General features: G+C 41.8%; 1 protein-coding gene and 1 non-coding gene across 7 annotated transcripts in view; one reads left to right on the top strand and one right to left on the bottom strand.

Annotated features, from left to right (window-relative positions):
• Window positions 1-2,837: 2,837 nt before the first annotated feature.
• On the bottom strand, window positions 2,838-2,983 carry LOC119619516 (small Cajal body-specific RNA 11). Its single transcript, XR_005235983.1, has one exon.
• Window positions 2,984-6,693: 3,710 nt separating this feature from the next.
• The window catches only part of PRDM2 (PR/SET domain 2), a 129,371-nt gene continuing 113,241 nt past the window's right edge, over window positions 6,694-22,823 (top strand). For 2 of the 6 annotated variants that reach the window (XM_073007827.1, XM_007980475.3), the window contains exons 1-2: window positions 6,694-6,806; window positions 22,274-22,347. In XM_073007827.1, the coding sequence (XP_072863928.1) occupies window positions 22,339-22,347 (9 nt within the window). In that variant the 5' untranslated portion in view covers window positions 6,694-6,806; window positions 22,274-22,338. Of the gene's footprint in view, window positions 6,807-22,182; window positions 22,348-22,823 lie in introns of those variants that run through there. The other 4 variants (XM_037985012.2, XM_073007824.1, XM_037985013.2 and 1 more) reach the window with 4 other exon arrangements.

Below are 22,823 nucleotides of genomic sequence, written 5' to 3'. Positions count from 1 at the left end.
AGGGTTCACGCTCCTATGAGAATCTAATGCTGCCACTGATCTGACAGGAGGCGGAGCTCAGGCGGTAATGCCAGCGATGAGGAGCGGCTTCATAAATACAGATGAAGCTTCCCTGACTCACCCACTGCCCACATCCTGCTGTGTTGCCCAGTTTCTAACAGGGTATTGGTTTGTGGCCTGGGGGTTGAGGACCCCTGTTTCAAACCATTAAATTTGTTTTGTGGCACTTGGTTACAGCAGCCCTAGGAAACTAATGCAACTATGGGAAGATTTCATCAAAAAGCTGGCTTCTGAGGAAAGGCAAAATTTGGATGCAGGAGAGAAGGGGTGAGAAGTGAATCTTAGACAAAAAGCGGGGTGAAGAAAAATGAAGAGCATGACATTTCTAGAATGCAGATAGGGATGGTGAGAAGCACAGATCCAGCGTAAGAGATGGTTCGCCTTGGTGATGAGTGAGCACTGACTGAGTAGGTAGGACGGGTCATCTCATCTACAGATGCCCCTGTAAGGCAACACACCACAGCTTCGAATCTGGGGAAAGAAATCCAGGCTTAGGATTTTACTATCTCTGTGCAATCTGCTCATTTCTGGACCTGATTTATTTTCTATTCCTTCTCATGCTGCTTGCTATTTCCAGATGAAAAATATTTTCACTTTATGTCTTCGCTGTCAATGTGTATGTTTTATTCATGCTCTCAGGGTGGTGTATTAGTGAATTCATTCTGCCTTCAAGGAAGACTTAAACTTCCCTTTGTATTCTCTGGAACAAACTACATGGGCCTTTGAGCTTGTTACACTAAAAGTTTTGAAAGGAGTGACATCCGTTTGGGAAATTCTGAACTTTTCAACTGATTTATTAACATGTTTGGTTCTAAAAAATGTGATATAAGAAATGCAATAGAAAAACCTAGAAACAGTACTCTGGATTTTTTTTGCAGAATGAAGTTATCTCTAGAGTCACATATTTGAATTGGTCAGAAATTTTAGCATCATAGGCCAGGTGTGGTGGCTCATGCCTGTAATTCCAGCACTTCGGGAGGCCGAGGCAGGCAGATCACTTGAGCCCAGGAGTTTGAGACCAGCTTGGGCAACATGGCAAAAACTCATCTCTACTAAAAATTCAAAAATTAGCCGGGCATGGTGGCACGTGCCTGTGGTCCCAGCTACTCTGTAGGCAGGAGGACTGCTTGAGCCTAGGAGGTCAAGGCTGCAGTGAGCTGTGATTGCACTACTGCACTCCTACACTCCAGCATGTGTGACAGAATGACAGAATGAGACTCTGTCTCAAAAAAGAGAAAACATCTTCGAGTCAGTTTTCTTTCTTTCTTTTTTTCTTTTTCTTTCCTTTTTTTTTTTTTTTTGAGACGGAGTCTCACTCTGTCGCCCAGGCTGGAGTGCAGTGGCGTGATCTCAGCTCACTGCAAGCTCCACCTCCTGGGTTCATGCCATTCTCCTGCCTCAGCCTCCCGAGTAGCTGGGACTACAGGCGCTCGCCACCACGTCTGGCTAATTTTTTTGTATTTTTTAGTAGAGACGGGTTTTCACTGTGTTAGCCAGGATGGTCTCTATCTCCTGACCTCATGATCCTCCTGCCTTGGCCTCCCAAAGTGCTGAGATTACAGGCGTGAGCCACCGTGCCTGGCCTTTTTTTTTTTTTTCTTAAGAGTAATACTGAAAAGGAAAAAGGTGTGGGGAGCGAGCCATCACGGAGCACGCTGGGAGCACAGGAATGTGGTTCCCGCTTCACACTAGGGCTAGCATGCTTTTTAAGTCCTGTCTCCTCCACTGGATCCTAAGTTCTTGGGAGGACAGGGGGGACATCTTTGCCTCTAGTGCCTAAGAGCATCTTGATGACCGGAAGCAGAATGAACAGTGACTCATCATGGACTTTGACATCAGATAAGTCCTTGAATCCTGCCTCTCATACCGGCCAGCTGTGTCTCTCAACAATCTGAGCTTCAGTTTCTTCATCTGCAAAATTAGCAGCTGTTGTCGCTGTCGAGAGGATGAAAAGACAACGTAGTATAAAGTGCCGACTCAGACTCGGGGCTCAGTAAAGGTCACCCCCTTTCCCTTTCTCACATAACTACATTTCACCACTGCCAAGATCTGCCTATATGTTTGAGGCTGTGGGGTTTTTCTCACAGAAACTACACAATCAGAAGTGCCTATGACGCGATAAAATGTATCTTTAGCCCCTAGAGTTGCTATGTCTGGACTTCATGCGTGAAGCATGCAAGCTTCAGATCTTTTGGTTGCTGGCGTGCTTGCTTGGATGTCATTCCTTGCTCAGGTAAATGACGTGGCAGAGGGATGGCGGGTGGGGAGAGTGAGGTGATGTAACAGAGAAGAGATGCTGGATCTCATGGAACACGGTTTGCAGTCACAAGAAAAGGGACTTTTTTTTTTTTTTTTTGTTAAAGGTAAGCGATGTGTTATCTGAACAAAAGGTGAGTTCATTTGATTCAGCTGCACTAGATTCTCTTCCTCTGCCCATGTCTATGATCTTTTAATAGCTGTTCTTGCCTGACAGTCCAGGGACAGGATTTAGAACGGCGGTTTTATGCATCCAATGTTTTCTAATAATTCTGGCAATGAATTAAAAACATTGTAAAAAAAATTCTTCCCAGCCCCTACCCCGAGTATGTTGGTGGAGGAATGACTAGTTAGGCGCATGTAGTAGCCTGGGTGTGTGTACCAGTTCCTGGTCTAGCGGTCAGGCATGTGTGTCTGCATGTCTGTGTGCATGCATGCTCTGGGGGTGGGGAGGTTGCTTATTAGGGAGCTAAATGGTCTAGGTTCAAAACCTGGTTCTATTATTTTTTTTTCCATCTTAAATTGTCCTTCTCTTGCCTTGCAGAGCTAGTCCTATTCTTACGACGGCCTTCCTAAGCTGAAAGGGAGATGGCTGTGTGTCCTGCCAAACTACCCTATTAGCTTGTTTGTATTACTAATGAGGCAAGTCCTTTTTGAGACAAAGCCTCGCTCTGTCACCCAGGCTGGAGTGCAATGGCACAATCTCAGCTCACTGCAACCTCCACCTCCCGGGTTCCAGTAATTCTCCTGTCTCAGCCTCGTGAGTAACTGGGATTACAGGTGTGCACCACCACACCCGGCTAATTTTTTGTATTTTTAGTAGAGACAGGGTTTCACCATGTTGGCCAGGCTGGTCTCCAACTCCTGACCTCAAGTGATCCACCCACCTCGGCCTCCCAAAGTGCTGGGATTATAGGCATGAGCCACTGTGCCCGGCCAAGGCAGGTTCTTGATTCCTTCCTAGCTTCAGAATCCTCAACTGTAAATGAGGATGGTGCTTATCACACAGGTTATGAGGATGAGTGAGAGAGTGCATGTTAAATACCTAGAACAGAGCCCAGCAGAGAATAAGTATTTTTATCATTCGGGGAATCTGAAGTCCACTTACATTCTCATTGGCAATGTATTATAAACTCTTAGATCTCAGCTGTAAGATCTGTAATCGTTTTGGAGGCTGTGCTACAGGTATTCCAGCTGCTATGCAGGGCATGAGTGCTGTGGTTCCTATTATAACAATATGAATAATATGCTGTCATTTACATGCACAAGCTGTGGTCTACAACATATTTGCTGTAATACCTCCACATTGAGAGGGCCATGGAGAAGACTTTTTCCCAATTAAAAATATTTATTTAGCACTTATCGTGTGCCAGACACTCCTATGGGTAGTGGGATGCTGTCTTCCATCACGTCTTCAATCACGGTACTGCCGCGGCAACGTACAAAACCAACCAGAACCAGTACCAGGTGTACGGGGGTAGAGTGGAGTTTCATTCATGTTGTCAATTTGGACAAAGAGTATATTTTTATACTTCCATCCCCATACAGAAACGGCCTGCAATACATTTCACCTTTTCAAAGGGGCAAAAGATTGATATTTAACATATCACATGGATAGTAAGTGCTCATTAAATTGTATTCTTGATAGCTCTCATCTTTTTTGGATTACATAAATTATACATAATTATTTACCCTGAGAAATAGCACAGGTTGAAAAACAGACATATGTTCAAGAAATACACAGACAAAAACCATACAATGGCTGATTAAGGGTGGGGGCATCTCAGAAACGCTGAGGAGACACCCAGTGTGGTAGGCTAAACAATACATTTCACCTTTTCAAAGAGGCAAAAGAGTGATATTTAACATATCACATGGATAATAAGTGCTCATTAAACTACTGTATTCTTGATGGCTCTGATCTTTTTTGGATTAAACAAATTATATTATTTACCCTGAGAAATAGCACAGGTTGACAAATAGACATATGTTCAAGAAATACACACATAAAAAACACACAACTGCAGATTAACAGTGGGGTGACCTCAGAAACGCTGAGGAGACATCCAGTGTGGTAGGCTAAATAATGGCCCCATAGCTAAGTCCACATCCCTAACGTCCAGAATCTGCAAATGCTACTTCATGTGTAGTCTTGCAGATGTGATTAAGTGAAGGATCTTCAGATGGTCAGGTTATCCGGGTGGGTCCTAAATGCAATCCCATGTATCATTGTAAGAGGGAGGCAGAGGGAATTTGACCACATACAGAGAAGATGATATGAAGATGCAGACAGAGATTTGAAGATACTGGCTTTGAAGATAGAGTGATGCAGTCACAAGCCAAGGCATGCTGGCAGCCACCAGAAGCTGGAAAAGGGAAGGAGCAATTCTCTGCTAGAGACTCCAGAGGGAGCCTGGCCCTGCTGCTGCCTTAATTTTGGCCTAGTGATACTGATTTTGGACTACTAGCCTCTAGAGTTGTGAGAGAATAAGCTTTTGTTGTTTTAAGCTGTCAGGTTTGGGATAATTTGTTACAGCAGCCACAAGAAACTAACATAGCCAGTCACTTTGGATTAACGAATTAATGACCGGAAAGACAACCACTGGCTACTCTGTTAACCAACCATCTAGTATACATTCTGGTTCACCATGCCACTTTGGATTTAACGTCCTTTATTTTCCTTTTGCCTTCTATTGAGTGCCAGGTAGCCTGTAGCTTTTCTCTTAAAATGTTGATTTCTATGTCAGTGTTTTGATGGTGGATGGAACAGTGGCGTCTATTTTCTTCATAGATACCCAGATAATTTTGATGCATGGATCCAGTTGGAAGGTATTAATCTAGGTAAGGGGTGCAGAAGTCTCATGACTTTGCTCCACAACAAAGAATACTATTTTGATGATATGCATGTGGTTATCTCCCAGATCTAGGATCTCTTTTCCTTGAATAGCGGAGGAAATAAGCAAAACCTTGAGCTTTGATTTCCCTTTTTTCCTTATTTTCTTATGCTCTGTCACTTCTCAAGGCCTTAATAAAATTTACTCTGATGAGGCGATCTTCATTTGTTTACTATAACTGACTAGATCATCAGCTATAGCCTCATTCTTTTACAATAAGATAACATGATATATGTTGATACAACACGTTTTCTTCTTCTTTTTTTTTTTTTTGAGACAGAGTCTGGCTCTGTGGCCCAGGCTGGAGTGCAGTGGCCCCACCTCCGCTCACTGCAAGCTCCGCCTCCCAGGTTCATGCCATTCTCCTGCCTCACCTTCCCATGTAGCTGGGACTATAGGCGCCCACCACCTCACCTGGCTAATTTTTTGTATTTTTAGTAGAGACGGGGGTCTCACCGTGTTAGCCAGGCTGGTCTCGAACTCCTGACCTCGTGATCCACCTGCCTCAACCTCCCAAAGTGTTGGGATTATAGGTGTGAACCACCGTGCCTGGCCAACACATTTTCTTAAGATTAAACCCATTACATAAATGATCGTTCACAATTTTTGGAAGCACATCTGCCCTTAATATCCTGTCTTTGGATTGGGTGCTTTCTGCAGAGGGCCAAAGTTGCCATCACATTCGGATTCTTCCTGACTTCATTCTCAGAGGATTACTTTATCTTGAAGTGCTCAAGGCTCCAGGCACCATCTATAAGGACAACTCCCAACTTTCCAGCTCATCTCCAGCCTATGCTTCTCCCTGACTCATTTTCAACCACGTGCTAGGCCTCAATCCTTGGATGTCGAAGAGCCATCTCCAGTTCCACCCAGTTCATCTTCATCAGAACATCTATGAGTTGTTGTCTCTGCAGTCCATTTGTTTGCCTGCTTGGGAACAGTAAGCTCCTTAAGGGCAGGGCCACTACCACGCTGTCAGAGGCGCTGCACTGGAACAGCGCGGGCACAGGGAAGCGTCGGTCACTCCTCCTGGGTACTAGGGCAGCAAATAAACCCAGTAGCTGCGTCTGCCTGCCTCCAGTTGGACCTTTTGGGCGAGGGTGTACTGGTCCTTCTGACACTAGCGAAGTATAAGGTCTACGTTTATGTACTTGTCAGATACTTAATGCCCTTCAATGACAGACGTGCCCCCCCCAACACCACCTCCAGTCTTTTTGATTCTTTGAGAACCTTTGAACCACGCAGGATCCTAGCCCTAGGGTGCGGTCGGACCCGCCGCGACGCCAGCCGCCGGGGATCCTTCCGAGGCGCGGCCATGGGATCCGCGGTGACCTACGAGGGGCGGCGGCCGGCTGGTGGCCGTTGGGCGAAGGCGCAGGGTCAAGGGCCGGGCTCCGGGGGTCGTGGGGAGGCTGGGGGTCCCGGAGCCCCGGAGCCCCGGAGCCCCGCAGCCCCGCAGGCCACTGCCGCGCCGCCCGACGTCACTTCCGACTGGAGCCAAGATGGCGGCGGCGCTGTGGCGGGCGCCGGGGCCGGCGGAACACCAGTGGCGGTGGCGGCCCTCGACGCTCTGAGGCGCGGGCGCGGCGGGCGCGGGTAAGGAGCGGCGCGGGTGGGCGGCTTCTGGGCTGGCGCCGGGATGCTGGTCCCTCCCCGCGAGGAGCGCGGCGGCGACGGCGGCGGCGACACGCTGGGGACCCAGCGCCGCAGGGATGTCCGGGCCGGCGGACGCGCCCCCTCAGAGGTCCCGGGCGCGCCGGGGACCCCGGGACGAGGCGCGGGCCTCCGGGTCGGTGGTCCCGCGGGTGGGTGGCTGCGCAGGGCCACTCCCTGTCGGCCGTGGGGTCCCCGCGGCGAAGTTCGGGATTCGCTTTGTCGCGGTGAAGAGCCGCGCGCCCTGCGGGGGACGCGTGCGGTCTGCAGAGACTGGCCGGGTGCGGGCGGCGGCGGGGCCACCTGGGACCCCACGTGGGGCCGGGCGCCGTCCCAATTGTCAGGACGCTGTGCTTTTCTCTTTTGTGTTCCTACTGAGTGTGTCTTGCACATTTGCACTCCTAATTTGTTTTTTGTCTTGCGTCTTTGTGTTTCCCAAATAGTTTTTGTGTGGTTTTAACCTGGAGATTGTCTCCCTCAGTGTTCCCACAGACCCACGGGTGTGTGTGTGTGTGCATGTGTGTGTTACAGACTTGCAACTCTATGTTACTAATTTTGCTAATAAAGCTCTCAATGAACCTCTTTTGATGGTGGCAAGTGAGACATGAAGTAAACCTAACAGGTCAGTGTTATTCCCCAGACCTTCGTGGTTCCTTCGATCCACGCGTGAGCCACCGACCCTCCTGTCTTGTAGCCTTGTGTCGGGTTGTGAGCTGCAGCAACGACCCCACAGTTAACCGGGAAGTCCTGATTTCCTGAACTACGCAGCTGAAATTTCCCCTAATAGAAATTTCGTGCTGGCCCCTCACTTTTCTTTCAGTGTTGTATTGAGATTTTGGGTGTATTTGAGACGTGGAACGTCTTTTGCTGAATCCCAGTAGTTCCTTAGATCCGTTTAACCAGACACCAGAACAATCATTTTTACCCCAGAACTCGACTAAAATATTTCTTTAAGTTTTTGTTTACTCCAGGTTTATTAAAAGTGACCGAAACTTTTAACAACAAATGGAAGCCTTCGATGATTTCTTTTACAATCGTACAGACTTCGCCTCGGTTTGATCGGTTGTGTCCAAGTATCAGAAAAATGTAGGCCTTTAAAAAAAAAAAAAAAGATAGGAAATTTACATATATTAAGAAGGAGGAACTGAGATATATAGTCATACGTTCTTTTTTAGTAGGGTTCTGTGTTTTTGAGATGGTCTAAGCTGCCCCGTCACTCTAGAGGCTTCCGGACTAACACTTATTGGCCAAATTTTTACATGTAGAATCTTAGTTTAGCCTTGAGATGACCTTTAAAGGTCATTTTTATTAAACCCTCTCATTTCGAGCTATGGATACAAATCAAAATTCATAGTGGAACTAAACTCATTTACATTTTCTGTGATTCCAGGGCTCTAAAAAGAGCTCAACACATCTGTTTTGGTTTGATTGAAATAAGTCAATACATTTTAAGTGCTTAGAAAAGTGCCAGAACTTGATAATACTGCTCAGTAAATGTTTGCTTTTGTTGATTCTGAAGGTGGTTTCTTTAATTGAAAGGTTGGTATGTTCAGGTTTGTTTTTTCCTTATTTTGTGGATAGGGCCTGAAACAGTACAGTTTAAATCTGTACGAATGTATTAGTTTTGTAAGCACAAAACATAACAAAAGATTCTCACTGTAGAAAATTGGAAAGTAGAGAAAAGCACAAAGAAGAAACAGAAATTGGGCATAGTCTTCCCCCCTTCAGATAACCATTGTTAACATTTGGCAGATCTTCCTGTCTCTCTTGGTGTGGATATGCGTATTACTTTCCTTATTTTACAGTTCATTCACGTATATATATTTACATTTTATACAGGATCGATAATATAGTGTATATATTGTTTGTAACCCGTCTTGCCTTATGATATGGTGAGCATGTATCCATGCCACTAACTAGTCAATATTATGTTTGATGGCTATTTAATAGTGGATGGGCTGTAAGTTATCAATCAAGTCCATATTGATCTGTAAGGTTTCCCAAGCCTGAGTTTTCTTTTCAGTAAGATTTGTTTGAAAGTTTTTTTTTTCAGATTGTGAGTTTTAAAGTTCTGCAATCTCTCAAGATTACAGTGAAAAATGTAAATTCTGCTTTTTAGCATCTAAATACGCATTTTTCTTGCTGGTGCATTCATAAGAAGTAACACTCAATTTCAGCTTCCTTTCTTCCCCTCTCGGCTGTGGCTGTGCAGTTATGTATATATATCTGCACACATTCTTTTGATGATTATTTTACGTTAGATGTTTATTTATTCATGGGACTGTTTCTTTAAGCAGGCTGTCTCTTTTCAAGTTCCAAATCTGATTTACAAACCCTTTTTAAGTCCTGTTAAATCATAGACTTTCCAGGATGGAAAGCACCTTAGGTTATTTACTATTTTCGTGTCTTCGGAGTAGCTTTTCATGTTACTTTTAATACTCATACAGAAAAAAAACCAAAACAGTGGACTTCTACTGGAAAACTCCATAATGGGGATTGGAAGAGGAGTAGGTTGATGGTTGGGGGAAAATCGTCAAACTTGCATGACGATGGGTAGCTAAGGGAGTTTCCAGAATGATGAGGGACATCACCTGACCATCCTTACCACAGATAACTGCCGCCCTGTGTCTAGGGCTTCATGGTTTGTGCGCTGATCATCAGCTATGCTGTCACCTATGGTGACAACATTTGGTTAGAGGCCTGGGGTGGTAGTCCATCTCTCTATTTTTGAAGCTACAAGTTTCTAGTTAGAGCTGTAAAAACCACCATCATGGAGTGTCATAGCTGTGGACTCCATTACTGAAAACAATACTTAGCCTCCATTAAAGCAGGGTTTCTCAACTTCTGCACGTACTGACATCTGGGTTGGATAATTCTCTGTTGTGGAGGACTGTCCTGTACATTGTAGGATGTTTAGCAGCATCCCTGTCCTCTATCAAGGAGATGCCAGTAGCACCTCCTTCCAGTGTGACAGCCAGTAAAATCTCCAGACATTTCCAAATACCATTTGAACCGCTGCAGTGAAGGAAGCCTCATCTAACTGTATGGTTGAATTATTGAAACAGATTATTGAATCTCTTTAAGAACTGTAAGGATAGACTAGATGGTTTACACCTTGAAGCCAAGAAATGGACTTCCAGGTCTGTCCACGTTCCTTTCCACCTTTGGTTTTGTGACTTCATTGAATGGTCAGTTTCAGCACTTCCGCTTCGGCGTCAGTTTTGTGGCATAAGGTAAAGCAATGTGAGGTGTCCTGGAGATCATGAAGGAGTTTTTATGACATGGAATCAGCAGTCTTAGTATACAGATTCAATTATGAAATTTGAATAAATTTGCATAGAGTTGATGCGTGGTAAATAATTTCAGCATATAGACCATTATGCTGAACAGCGCAGAAACAGTTGTCTTCTAGAAAAACAACGTGGTCCAGCAACCCCTTGAAGATTGGTAGAGGCTATGCTGTAGTTTTTCCGAAACCTGTTTTTTTTAAAACAACCAGTTTGAGGTTATGCACAGAAATGGTGAATTTGCCCTGAGGCAGTAAGGCTTACTTTTGAAGTGCTTACCTAACTTTAACTTAATATTTTATAATTTAAAGATAGTTCATTGATCTTTGTGGAAAACATGTAGCATTAATGCAGCTTTCCTCTAGGGGGAAAAGTATAAGTGGCCAAATCCGTATTTGTAATCTTTTAAGTATAGATAGTCAGAATGTATTGATGAATAAAACATATGAAAAGAGATGTGCTTTTGGAGCCACATTTGGTAGGGGTGGTTTTCTGAATTACAGAACATCTGTATAATTTCACTGGAATGAATGCATGTGTCGTTTAAATATTCTTTCTTAAAGAGAATGCCTTTCATTCCCCACCCCCACCTTCCTGAGGCATGAATTAGAATTATTGTATGTAGTAAATCTGGCTCATTTGGAATGAAATATACTTACAATATTTTTCTTAGTACTGTGTAGTATTTATTCTCAGAGTCTTGATTCATGTCATGCCTATACTGTGTTTTCATTTATTAGTCCTTTGGAACATGCAGTAAAGGAGATTTTACTGAATAGTTATTATTTTCCAGCCATTTTGGTGAAAAGAATATTTTGTAGCTCTTGCAATAAATCATACTCTGGGTTTTGCTTTGAAAGAGCTGAATTACTTCTTGGAACAGCTTGTCTGAAATATGTAAAGCTAAGTGCAACTGTTAGTTTGATTATAGGGGGCAGTCTGTCTGGAAATTGGTAAAACCCACACATTTTATATGTGCTTATATGTAGTTCTAAGACCTATGTTAAACTCTAGTGGGATAATTCCGTGGCACTTTCAAATAATTTAAATGATGCCATCAAAATTTGAATTGTAAGATTCACTAAACCCTAGTATACTTCACTATGAATCCTGTACATTGCCCAAGACCTTGTTAAGAGAACATAAATTAAATATAATCTGGAGTATCAGTGTAAAAGTGACATTCTAAATGTTCCTCATGCTGTGAGACTTACTTTTTAGGGACTTTGCTGTAATTCTGAAAGACTTAGTTTTACAGTACATCTGAAAGTAGGAGTTTTCAAAAGGATGGCTCTTGGGATAAATTTAGATTCTTAATTGTGAAGCTCTGTTACCACTTGTTGGAAGGCAGGTCAGCTCACCTGCTTGGGGAGATAAATATATGAATGCAACTGTCGAGTAATTTAATGGAGCCCTACCTCAATGTACAGAATGACAGTATCACAGATCAAGCATGGAGTACGAGTGATTTTCGGCTGTGGTGGGGGTAGGTGGATCACTTGTCCCCTGTTATCTCTTCCTATTTGTAAGGTGAAGACTATGATTACCTTTCTTTTTCATCGGAATGTTTTGAGATGAATAAAGAATAGGCAGGCAATTTGAGATGCTTCAGGTTTTTCACAAACATTAGTAACATTTTTTCTTAGATATTTCTCCTAATACAATGAGTGTTGTGAAATAACATGGCAGTTATTGTTGAGAGAAAAACCTTCCCAGTTATCTATTGGGTCCTTAGGCGTTTTGACCTTCCCTCCCACTCTTACAGAACTTGGTGGAAGGGGCCACTATTTTTTCTAGCTCCTTCTGTGCCTTTCACAAAGCCACATCCTTCACCATCTACCCTTCTCTGTGGATATTTTTCCGCTTGGCAATTTCCTTTCCTGAGGTACCCACTTGGGACTTCTGAATCTCCATCCCGATGTTGATGGCCTGTTTGTGCTTCGACCTGTTCTTCCACTTGAGACTGATGTACACTTCCTGGGAAGGTTGGGCATCTCCTTAGAGTCAGTAAAATGGAGCTCACTGGCCAGGTGCGGTGGCTCATGCCTGTAATCCCAGCACTTCGGGAGGCCAAGGCTGGTGGATCACGAGGTCAGGAGTTCAAGACCAGCCTGGCCAACATGGTGAAACCCCATCTCTACTAAAAATACAAAAATTAGCTGGGTGTGGTGGTGGACACCTGTAATCCAGCTACTCAGGAGGCTGAGGCAGGAGAATTGCCTGAACCTGGGAGGCAGAGGTTGCAGTGAGCCGAGATTGCGTCACTGCACTCCAACCTGGAAGACAAAGTGAGACTCCGTCTCAAAAAAAAAAAAAAAAATGAAGCTCACCACCTTTCACTTAAATATTGTTCCTACTCCTGACTGCTCTATCTTTAAAATATATTCAAACCACCATTCCTGTAGTCACTCACATTCCAATTTTGGGATTCATCTTTGCCATTTCTTTTTTACCTCCTGTTCAGTTAGCTAACATTCTGCCCATTCCTTCCCTCTGCAGTGTCAATCATATTTTTTGTTTCAGCTCTTGACTGCAGTTCAAACCCTAATTGCCTATTCTCTTGGATTCTGAACTGACTTGCCTGGCCCCAGTCTTTCTGGCTGCCCTCTCCTCAGCTACTTCCTCATTCTTTTCTGTCAACTTTATCTTCCTGAAATATTCAATTTTGTCTTGTCGATGGTGCCTTCTAGTCCAGAACTCCTCTTTGCCCATCCCAGGTGCCAAAGCTGCCTTCCTGATGGGCTGCCATGAAACTGGGCTCCTCTTACAGGTGATCATAGGCTCTGCTTCTCAGTCATTCCTCTTCCATCTTTCTCCGCAGGCCTTTTGGAATAGGGTGTGGAATAGGATAGTAACCCCTCACACGGTATCTGGGAACTCTACCACAAGGTCAAGTTTCGATTTAGCGTGGAACTCAGAGCCCCCTAGAACCGCCCATCTCTTCTGTCCTTGCTCTGCACTGATGCCCACTTGAGTTGCACTGTTTTGCGGACTAAAGCAGACAAACATAAAAAGACAGTCTTTTATCTTTTTTTTTTTTTTTAATCATCAATGGTGAGGCATTTATTTATCTTCACCTTGAAGCAAGAACTACTAACGATTTATTTTGAGGAAATATATTTTTTTTCCCAAGAAAAAAAAAAGCTCATGTGTGTAGTTTTAAGGACCTCTTAAACTGTAGAACAGCGCACACACTTTGCTCTGCAAACAGCAGGCGTTGCCATTATTTTTAAATACTCTAGAGAAGTAGTAACGTATTTAGAGAATAAACCCCAAATCTCAAATTATTTAAAATAAAAGAGTCACTTTCTACCAAAAAAAAAAAAAAAGAAAAAAAAAAAACAACTTAGTAAAATCTTGGGAGAAGACCTATAGAATCTTGTAGTAATAGTAGAGACGGGGTTTCACCGTGTTAGCCAGGATGGTCTCGATCTCCTGACCTCGTGATCCGCCCGTCTCGGCCTCCCAAAGTGCTGGGATTACTAAAAATACAAAAAACTAGCCGGGCGAGGTGGCGGGCGCCTGTAGTCCCAGCTACTCCGGAGGCTGAGGCAGGAGAATGGCGTAAACCCGGGAGGCGGAGCTTGCAGTGAGCTGAGATCCGGCCACTGCAGTCCAGCCCGGGATGCAGAGCAAGACTCCGTCCCAAAAAAAAAAAAAAAAAAAAAAAAAAAAGAATCTTGTAGTAATATAAGTGTGCCTGACACTGTAGCAAAAGAGTTTAAGTTGTCATTGTATCTGTTATGACTTCCGATTTTGCTTTAGGTTATTCACCTGTGGATTCAGGAAGCCTCCCCATCATTTATGTGCAGGTTGTATGGAAGATGAAGAGAGCTCCGAGCAGCTCCTTGTAAGATGTCTGTATTGCTTAGAGAGTCTTCATGTGAGAAATGAAGACCTGGGTGCAAGGACCACTACCCTGTCCATGCTGCTATAGCGTTCTTTCGCTTTTCAGGAAATTCACAAGTATTTTGCAGGATTCCTAGACATCTCTTAATTTTAAAAGTAACATCTGCATTGGCAACTCCAGTGGAAAAACAGTAACTCACAGGGGTCAACTGAGGATTCATTTTGTTTTGGGAGTTGTGAAATGAGCTATCATATGGCATCTTGCTTTAGAAATTTTGTCTGAGTTAGAAGCTTGGCATTTGAACGTTAGTAAAGAATTGATTTAATTTTCCTTTTATAAGTTAAAGTTTTTATACATCTAATGTAGGGAAAATGTCAGAAAAGAATCTTTCATGGAAGCCTCTGTTACTTTAATACTGTTTTGCAGGAGGTAATAATGGCCTTGAATCTGCAGCATAGTTCTCATCAGAGAGCAAGGACTGATTGGAAAACTTGTATTCTGACCTGCCCCCAGATTTTTACATTTGTGTTTCTTAGCAATTAGTCTTGAAAATAAGGAAAGGAAATTAACATTTTAATTCAAGAGTGCTTTGATTGGATGGAGTTACTTCATGCAGGAAAATTGACAATAATTCTTTGTTGTTTTTTTTTTTGTACCATTGGAGGGGAGGAATATCCTATAGTGAGAGCTAAGATAATATGTTTTAATTTCTTTAGAGAAACTGGGTATTTTTAATAAGGGGGTTATAGGGAATTATTGTAGGAACCCTAAACAAAGCTTGAGATTTGTGATGTAATAAATTACATGCTCAGTGGAATATGACTTAGGTATATAAATTTAATCAAAAGTATGAGGGAGAGCATATATTAATAGCTGTCAATAACAGCAATCAATAATAAAGAATAAATAATCAGCAACTGCCATACGTTTGCTTCTGAGCTGGCTCATTATTAATGGATGCTTGGAGCAGTAGCTTTTGAAAATTTCCCCTTTAATCTTTTTTTTTTTTCCCCAAGTAAAGGAAGAGATATTCTGACAGGGAAAAAACCCTGGAATGCCACAATCTAAATGTGGATTTATAGTCCTTTCCTAGCATATCAGCAGGTCCCTTATCTGACATTTTGATATGGTGTTATTTAATTGCTTGGGGCCCATTGGAGCCGGAGGGCTGTTGACCTCAGAGCTCTATAAACTTAGATATTTCAAACAAAAGCTTGAATCAGCCTCATTTTCTCATTGGAGCTCTGCGGCTCTAAAGCCACTGAGAACAGCAGACTCTTGCTTTTTCCTGATCTATTCCATGGAATCTGTGTTATTAGTATCAGATCGTCCCACCAGGAGTAAAGCCGATACACTCCGCTTGGCTATTTAGGTTTCTCTGCTCTATGCATTCGGGGAATCGGGGCCTGCGATAGTTGTCTGCGTTTTCTGGGCCTCACTGAGGAAACTGATCAATGAAATGGGAGAAATTACTGGTTTATTTGTGAACATTCTATTCTTGTATCTCCTCTTATGTATTTGTAGGTAGGGAAATTGCTGTATGTGATATACTCTGTGTTAACCATTGTCTTTTGGTCTTGGGAGAAATCCTTCCGGGGGTGAGAGGCATGAGTGGTTTCAAGCAGAAGGAATTCATTGCCTCTGGTTCAGCAGCTTGCCACACCTTTCCTGTCTGCGCAGTCTCTCTCTCTCCACACACATGGAATCTCCTCATTCTTAAAGGATCAGATTTGATTTTTCACTTTATTTAATTTGGTAATATAGTCTGCATTTTAATACCAAGGTTGGGGCTATATTTTTTAGTATGAAGCTAGATGATTACTCTTGTGAAATTGTATTATTTTAGAAAAGGAAAACTGATGAATTTTCATTTACCAAATTCCTGGGCAGATTCAATATCTGTGCTTTTGTTTAATCTAACAAGTGGGTGCTATGTGTTTTCATATTGATATCTGAAGTTTACAGATTCTAGTTGTGGAGATTTTCTGAAGAAAGAAAAGTTCAAAGATTGTAATTTAGGAGTTATACGTGGTAGTTTTCTATGACAGTGAATACGTTAATAGCATTTTTAAATCAGTGAAAACTGTTTTTGAGAAGTCGGCATATTTCAGACATTTTTATTATTTTTCTAGAAGTTTCAGGATTGCAAGAATCTTTTGGTCAGAGTAAGTTAAGGTCAGTGTTAGACGACACTACAAATCTACTCTGCTAAAAGCTGAATCATCTCTGTATTTGCTACAGTATTTATTTGCCTTGAGATCTTCTTTATGTGGTGATTAGCTTTAGAATTTTTTTTTATGTTGGCCATGAACTTTCTAAGACTCCTTTCCCAAAATGGCAACTTTTTTTCTTGTGTCTAGTCCATGTTTTCATTCTGGTCTTTTAAATTCGATAAACACATATTCTCTTATTTCTGTTTTACTCTTTATCCATAAACTTCCTGAATCATAAAAGTTAGTTTTTTTCTGATTCTTGATGTCACAATGTAGAATTTTTTGTAACTTAAAATAATTATAAAATAATATCCGTGACTTCTATGTGACTATTGCAAAGTTAATTATTTTCCAGATACTCTTCCCTCCCTGCCAGAGATCTAAAGTGATCCTAAAGAAAATTGTAAAAAATTTTATCAGTGATTTAAAGGTGAATGTACAAATCAAATATGTATTTTCCCAATTCTGTCCCTTCCTCCGCAGACTTAAACTAATTTTAAAAAAAAATCTGTTGCTCCTACTTTGCCTTTCATATAGATTTGTAGATTTTTAGAAGTCCGTAAAGGGCAGATATGAAGACAGTTTAAGTGTAACATGTATTATATTAATGCTAGTTTGTGTCTTTGTTTAGATAAGCCTGCTTTATTTCAGAGGATTGGTAATAGCGCTGGGGCTGCAGGGCTGGTGTGACCCAGGGAAAGGGCTGTCCCACATGTGTCTAGATTTTCTGGTCTCAGGACTTCCGTGTCAGAAGACAGCAGCTTAACAGTTGTCGAGGTTGTATTGACACTTTATGGGACTAGTATCTTAAAAACGACTCAAATTATTTTATTGTTGTTATATTGATACTGATCATTAATCATCAAATCATCTTTATGCTATTAATAAATGTTTCTAAGACTGATTTGTCTAGAACTTGAAAGCGATATCTTGAAAAGTTAAGTGCATATACTCATATTAAAATCTTAGATGTGTAAAATAGAGATCAAACTTTTTTTCTAAGAGTGTATGCTCTTATAGGACTGATAAATATTAAGGTGGGATAGCAGGGATATGTTAGACTTATTCAAGGGGTGCTGTAGAAATATTCAAGAAGGTTTGATCAGACGTGGAAATCCAGAAAAGAAACTAAGGCATAAGCCAAGGTTGGAGAAGTCCTAGGCATTTAAAGATTTTCAGTATCTGCCGTTAGCAAAGCAGAGGCACTTAATTGTTTCGCACTTTAAAAAAGAGCGTTTGGCAGAATTGTTAAGGTTTCAGTGATAGGCTTGGAAAGATTTCTCTCTGCCTCTGCACTGCTGGATTGATCATTCAGGTTCTCACATTTGATAAAACCTTGGCCTGGAGACACCATGTGTTAGTTACATGGGCGTGTAAAGACAGGACTGTTGAAGTCAACACTGAATATGAACGTTATGTAGGATTGCCATGGCACTTCCATGGGGGTTTTGAGCAGTGCTGGAGAAATCTTAAGGAAGTTATTCCAAACATTTTTAGATGCTGTAGTTGCCTTAAAATACATCATTATCCTGGCCGGGCGCGGTGGCTCAAGCCTGTAATCCTAGCACTTTGGGAGGCCGAGACGGGCGGATCACGAGGTCAGGAGATCGAGACCATCCTGGCTAACACGGTGAAACCCCGTCTCTACTAAAAAATACAAAAAACTAGCCGGGCGCGGTGGCGGGCGCCTGTAGTCCCAGCTACTCGGGAGGCTGAGGCAGGAGAATGGCGTAAACCCGGGAGGCGGAGCTTGCAGTGAGCTGAGATCGGCCACTGCACTCCAGCCTGGGTGACAGAGCGAGACTCCGTCTCAAAAAAAAAAAAAAAAAAAAAAAAAAAAAAAAAACATCATTATCCTGTTGCAGCTCATCACATGGTTACCACATTCAGAGGTTCTCAGTTGGAAGGGCATTTCAGAATGTGTGTAGGTATTTTCGATTGTCAGAATTATTGGAGGCACTGCTAGTGTTGATTGCTCAGAGCAATGTTAAATGCCCATAAGGAAAGGGACTGTCTTGCTCAAGGAGTTGGCCAGTCCAAAATGCAGGGTTCTTCTGTTGAGAGACTCTGCCCAGGTCTTACTTCTTTTCCTTTAATACCCCTTGTTTCTGATATAGTTGAATAAAGAATTAAGTTTTTAAAATAACATTTGAGAATTCACTGTCAGATTTACAGTGTTTTTGTTGTTGTACAGTATTTTATGTATATAGATTGACAATTTTGTGAGTCCAAGAGGCAGAGAGGAAAAAATGAGGGTCTGGTTTTTAGCATTTAGCAATTGGAAGTAATAAGGAGGAGGCTCTCCCCACACAGATATATAAGTGAATCTTTAAGAAAAAGATGTCATGATCTTTCTTTTCTCTGGAAAGAAATAATAAGTGCATTCTCATTTGGACAGGGAGGAAACAGGTAGTGTAGAAAGAAAAGATTATTAATTATGTAACAATCTGAATTATATTCTAACCTTTTTTTAATTAAGAAAAGATGATAGCCTGGGCAGGCTGGATGCTCACGCCTGTAATCCTAGCACTTTGGGAAGCCTAGGCGGGCGGATCACGAGGTCAGGAGATCGAGACCATCCTGGCTAACAAGGTGAAACCCCCATCTCTACTAAAAATACAAAAAGAAATTAGCCGGGTGTGGCGGCGGGCACCTGTAGTCCCAGCTACTTAGGAGGCTGAGACAGGAGAATGGCATGAACCCGGGAGGCGGAGCTTGCAGTGAGCTGAGATTGCGCCACTGTACTCCAGCATGGGTGACAGAGCAAGACTCTGTTTCAACAAAAAAAAAAAAAAAAAAAAGAAAAGAAAAAGATGATAGCCTGGGCAACAAGGTGAGACTCCGTCTTTGCCAATAAATAAATAAATAAATAAAAAATAAAAAAAAATTAGCCGGGCATGGTGGTGCAAGCCTGTTGTCTTAGTTACTTAGGAGGCTGAGGTGGGAGGATCACTTGAGCCCAGGAGTTCGAGGCTGCACTGAGCTGTGATTGTGTCACTGCATTCCAACCTGTGTGACAAAGTATTACCCCATCTCCAGAAAAAAAGAAAGACATGAGATTCATTGAGATAATAAAGAATACAATGTTTTAAGTACTATTTTAGTTATTCAATATCAGATGTTAGGATATCTCAGCTGTCTGAATTGTGCCTATGAGCTAGCAATGACAAAAGGTGAGGAAAAGAAAAGAAGTGTTAAATAAAGAGGGAAAACATGAAAAGCAGATGGTAAGAAGAAAGCAGCATCTCAAAACAGCAGCTCCGTCCTCCCATGCCCTCAGGACAAAAACCTCAGTGCCATCCCTGACTTCCTTTCTTTCTTTCATGCCTAAGATCTAAAACTGCAGTACATCTTGGGTGCTCGAGACCATCATGGTCAACATGGTGAAACTCTGTCTTTACTAAGAATACAAAAATATTGACTGGGCATGGTGGTGCACACCTGTAGTACTAGCTACTTAGGAGGCTGAGGCAGGGGAATTGCTTGAACCCGGGAGGTGGAGCTTGCAGTGAACCGAGATCACACCACTGCACTCCAGCCTGGTGACAGAGTGAGACTCCATCTCAAAAAAATAAATAAAATAAAATAAAAATTCTATCCATCCCTCCCTCCGTCCGTCCATCCAGGATCCAGTTACTTCTCACATCTCTTCTACTGCCTGAGCCATGCCCCCATCGTCTCTTGGTTAGACTGGGCATCAGCCTCCCACATTGCTTCTTCATGTGCCCCTCACCGACTGTGTACCAGCCACACCAGCATCCTGGCTCCCTCTCTGCTTCCCCAGGCTCGCAGCCTTGTGAGGCTTCTCGCTTTCACTTCCACCTCCTCCTCCATATAACATTTCTCCCCATACTTTCCTGTTCGAAGCTTGTCCCTTTCCTGGCTTTTATGTAGACTGCCCCTTCTGAGTCCTTCTCTGACCACATTGTTGAATTTGCACACATAGAGGTAGAGACAGAGATTGTGATAACTATCTCCCTCTCCGTAACTCTTTATTTTTTTCTAAAGCAGTTTCATTTTCTGGCATGCCACATATTTTACTTATGTATTTACTGTAGCTGTCTTCCCCAAAAGGGCAGGGATCTTCCTCCTTTCCACTGCTCAAGGGCAGTGCTTGACGCATAGTGGGTGCTCACTGGGAGGCAGGAGTAAAAAATGGGTGAAATGTAGTTTAAGTGCTTTAGCAGAAACCAAAATTGTGAGACCTTGACCGAATTATCTTAAGCTCTTGTTAATTGAGGATGCTGGTGCTGTGCTTATTTTGGTGAAGGGGACCTGAGCCGGTTCACTGAAGGCAGCACAGTGCCTGCTGGTCCTTGGAAGAAACTTCATAAATGATGATGATGATCATGATACCGATGATTCTTGTGAGAGGGAAAAGGCAAACAAAGGGAAATGGTAAAGCATTATAGCTCTTTCCAAACATCTTTTATTAAAACATTTGCGTTTTACCGCAGATGTATTTTGTTCTGTTCCTCAAAGAGAACTCCCCTGAGCCAGTGTTAATACATCTACCCGTAAAAGCTTTGTAAGAGGACAAGTGAAACCCCTAACATCTTACTCACCTGGGGGAATAAGGTGTCATGCAGGGCCACCACGTGGAACTGGATAGCAGTCAGCAGGCATTTCTGGTCGAGGGTCAGGTGTATACATCTGAGAGATGACTAACCTCATCACTATTTAATACCAAAATATACACTTTTAGCTTGAAAACAATCTTAAGTCTTAGAGAAGAGGGTTGATTATGTTCAATATATGATGTTTACTAAGGCAGGACATGTAAATACAGATGAGAAAGATGCTCAGTATTAAAATGTAAAGGAATGGACTTCATGGTTTGACTTTCAATTCTCTGGCTTTTTTTTTTTTTTTTTTTTTTTTCTGAGTACTTACTTACCAAGAGTTTATATTGGTTTGGCTAGCAGTGCGCTCTCTAACAAGATGCAATCTCATGGAATACATCCTTATGCCAATTATGAATAGAAGTAGTTCAGACGACCAGGCCCTAACTTAAATATAGTGCCTTTGGTGGTTAAGGGTGATCAGGTGAGTGGTTAAATAGATCAAGAAAAGGAAAGAAAAATCCAAGCAGCTTATTAAAAAACAAGGGTAAAATATCAAAACAGTGGGTAGGCAGTAGGAAGAATGTATTCTTTGGGTTATTAACAATTAGAACATAATGTTACAATGTGAGCAGAGGCTTGTGAGTCGAGGAAGGAAAGATAAGTTATAAACAAGTGCATAAAGAAATAGGAGAATTATGCCTCATGGTGTGTGTATATAAACTTGTGGGAAATGTTTAGAACCTTACAGTGGAAGTTCTACTTAAAGTGTCGTGATTTAATATATTATGAATTACATCATATGACTCTTAAGACATACATTGCAGAAAGGACCATTTTCAGAGATTATTATTTAGAAACAAACATGTCATATGCACTTACAAGAAATAATTTTGTCTTCTTAATTTACTGTACTATGAATACATTGAACACGGGTTTTTAAAGGGACAATGTAGCTGTTTCCAAACATGTTTTATGAAAACATTTGCATTTTACTGCCAGTTTTTTGTTCTTTTCCTCAGAGAGAACTCCCGGTGGCCAATGTTAGTAAATTCACCTTTCTAATTCAGGAACTTGAAAAACAGAATAATGTAATGGGGTCTAATGGTGTTTACATTCAACACAGTATTGGTAAAAGAAAAAGAAGGACACTTATATTGCATAATAAGGTACTCAATAATGCTTTGTATTTCTATTAACAAAGCTAATTTATTTCTTCTTAGGAATGATGCAGTTCCAAAGTAAAGATTTGATGTCATCCTAATGAGTCTGCTTTCAGTTGTAGAGTACAGTAAAGCCCTAGTAGAGTAGTAAGAAATCTATTTTACTGGAGATAATAAATCTGACAAGGAAGCTCTCAGCATAGATTGAAGTTGATTTGGCATAGAGTTGCTTTATAAATAGCCCTTTGAGCAAACTCTACAGTTCTGTATGTGGTTTTAAATCCCTGTAAATTTGTAGGCAGGTACATATTACAATTGTCTGTTTTTCTTTTTAGGGTTCATGTAATCAAAGAAGTTTCTTTGTTGTGTGTATCTTTACAGAACACAACAGGAATTGAAAATGAATCAGGTGAGTTTAAAAATCAGAATTTATACAAATACATGACCTAGATGTTAGACCAGCTCTTGATTTTTACAAGATAGTAGCACACACATTCATTTCTCCTGGATTCTCATTTTTGTTTCTTAATACCATTAATTAGTTCATTGCATTCATACTGTGCATTTGTTTGTGCAGTGGATGGAATGTGCGTTGTTTGGGCATGGGTTGGCGTTTCTGTGGTTCCCTGAGTAGAGGATTCATTCTTAGGGATTTTCATTAAGACTTTCTTTTTGAATTCTCCCTTTCCACACTCTAGTGTGAGTTTTTTGTGTGTGTTTGTTTTGAAGCTTATTAAGCTTTCATTTTTGGCATTTTTTATTTTGTGATTGTTGGTTGAAAAGAGAGGATTAAAAGTTATTTATAGAGACCGCAAATGTTCAAAGAAGAAACTTTAAGCATTTTGTCCTTGAAAAACCTGTTCTCAGAATAAAAACAAGAGGGCA

Source organism: Chlorocebus sabaeus, chromosome 20 (assembly GCF_047675955.1).
Source record: "Chlorocebus sabaeus isolate Y175 chromosome 20, mChlSab1.0.hap1, whole genome shotgun sequence".
In the NCBI taxonomy this organism is placed as follows: Eukaryota; Metazoa; Chordata; class Mammalia; order Primates; family Cercopithecidae; genus Chlorocebus; species Chlorocebus sabaeus.
Note: the sequence above shows the minus strand (reverse complement) of the source record. Positions and strands in the feature narration are given on the sequence as shown.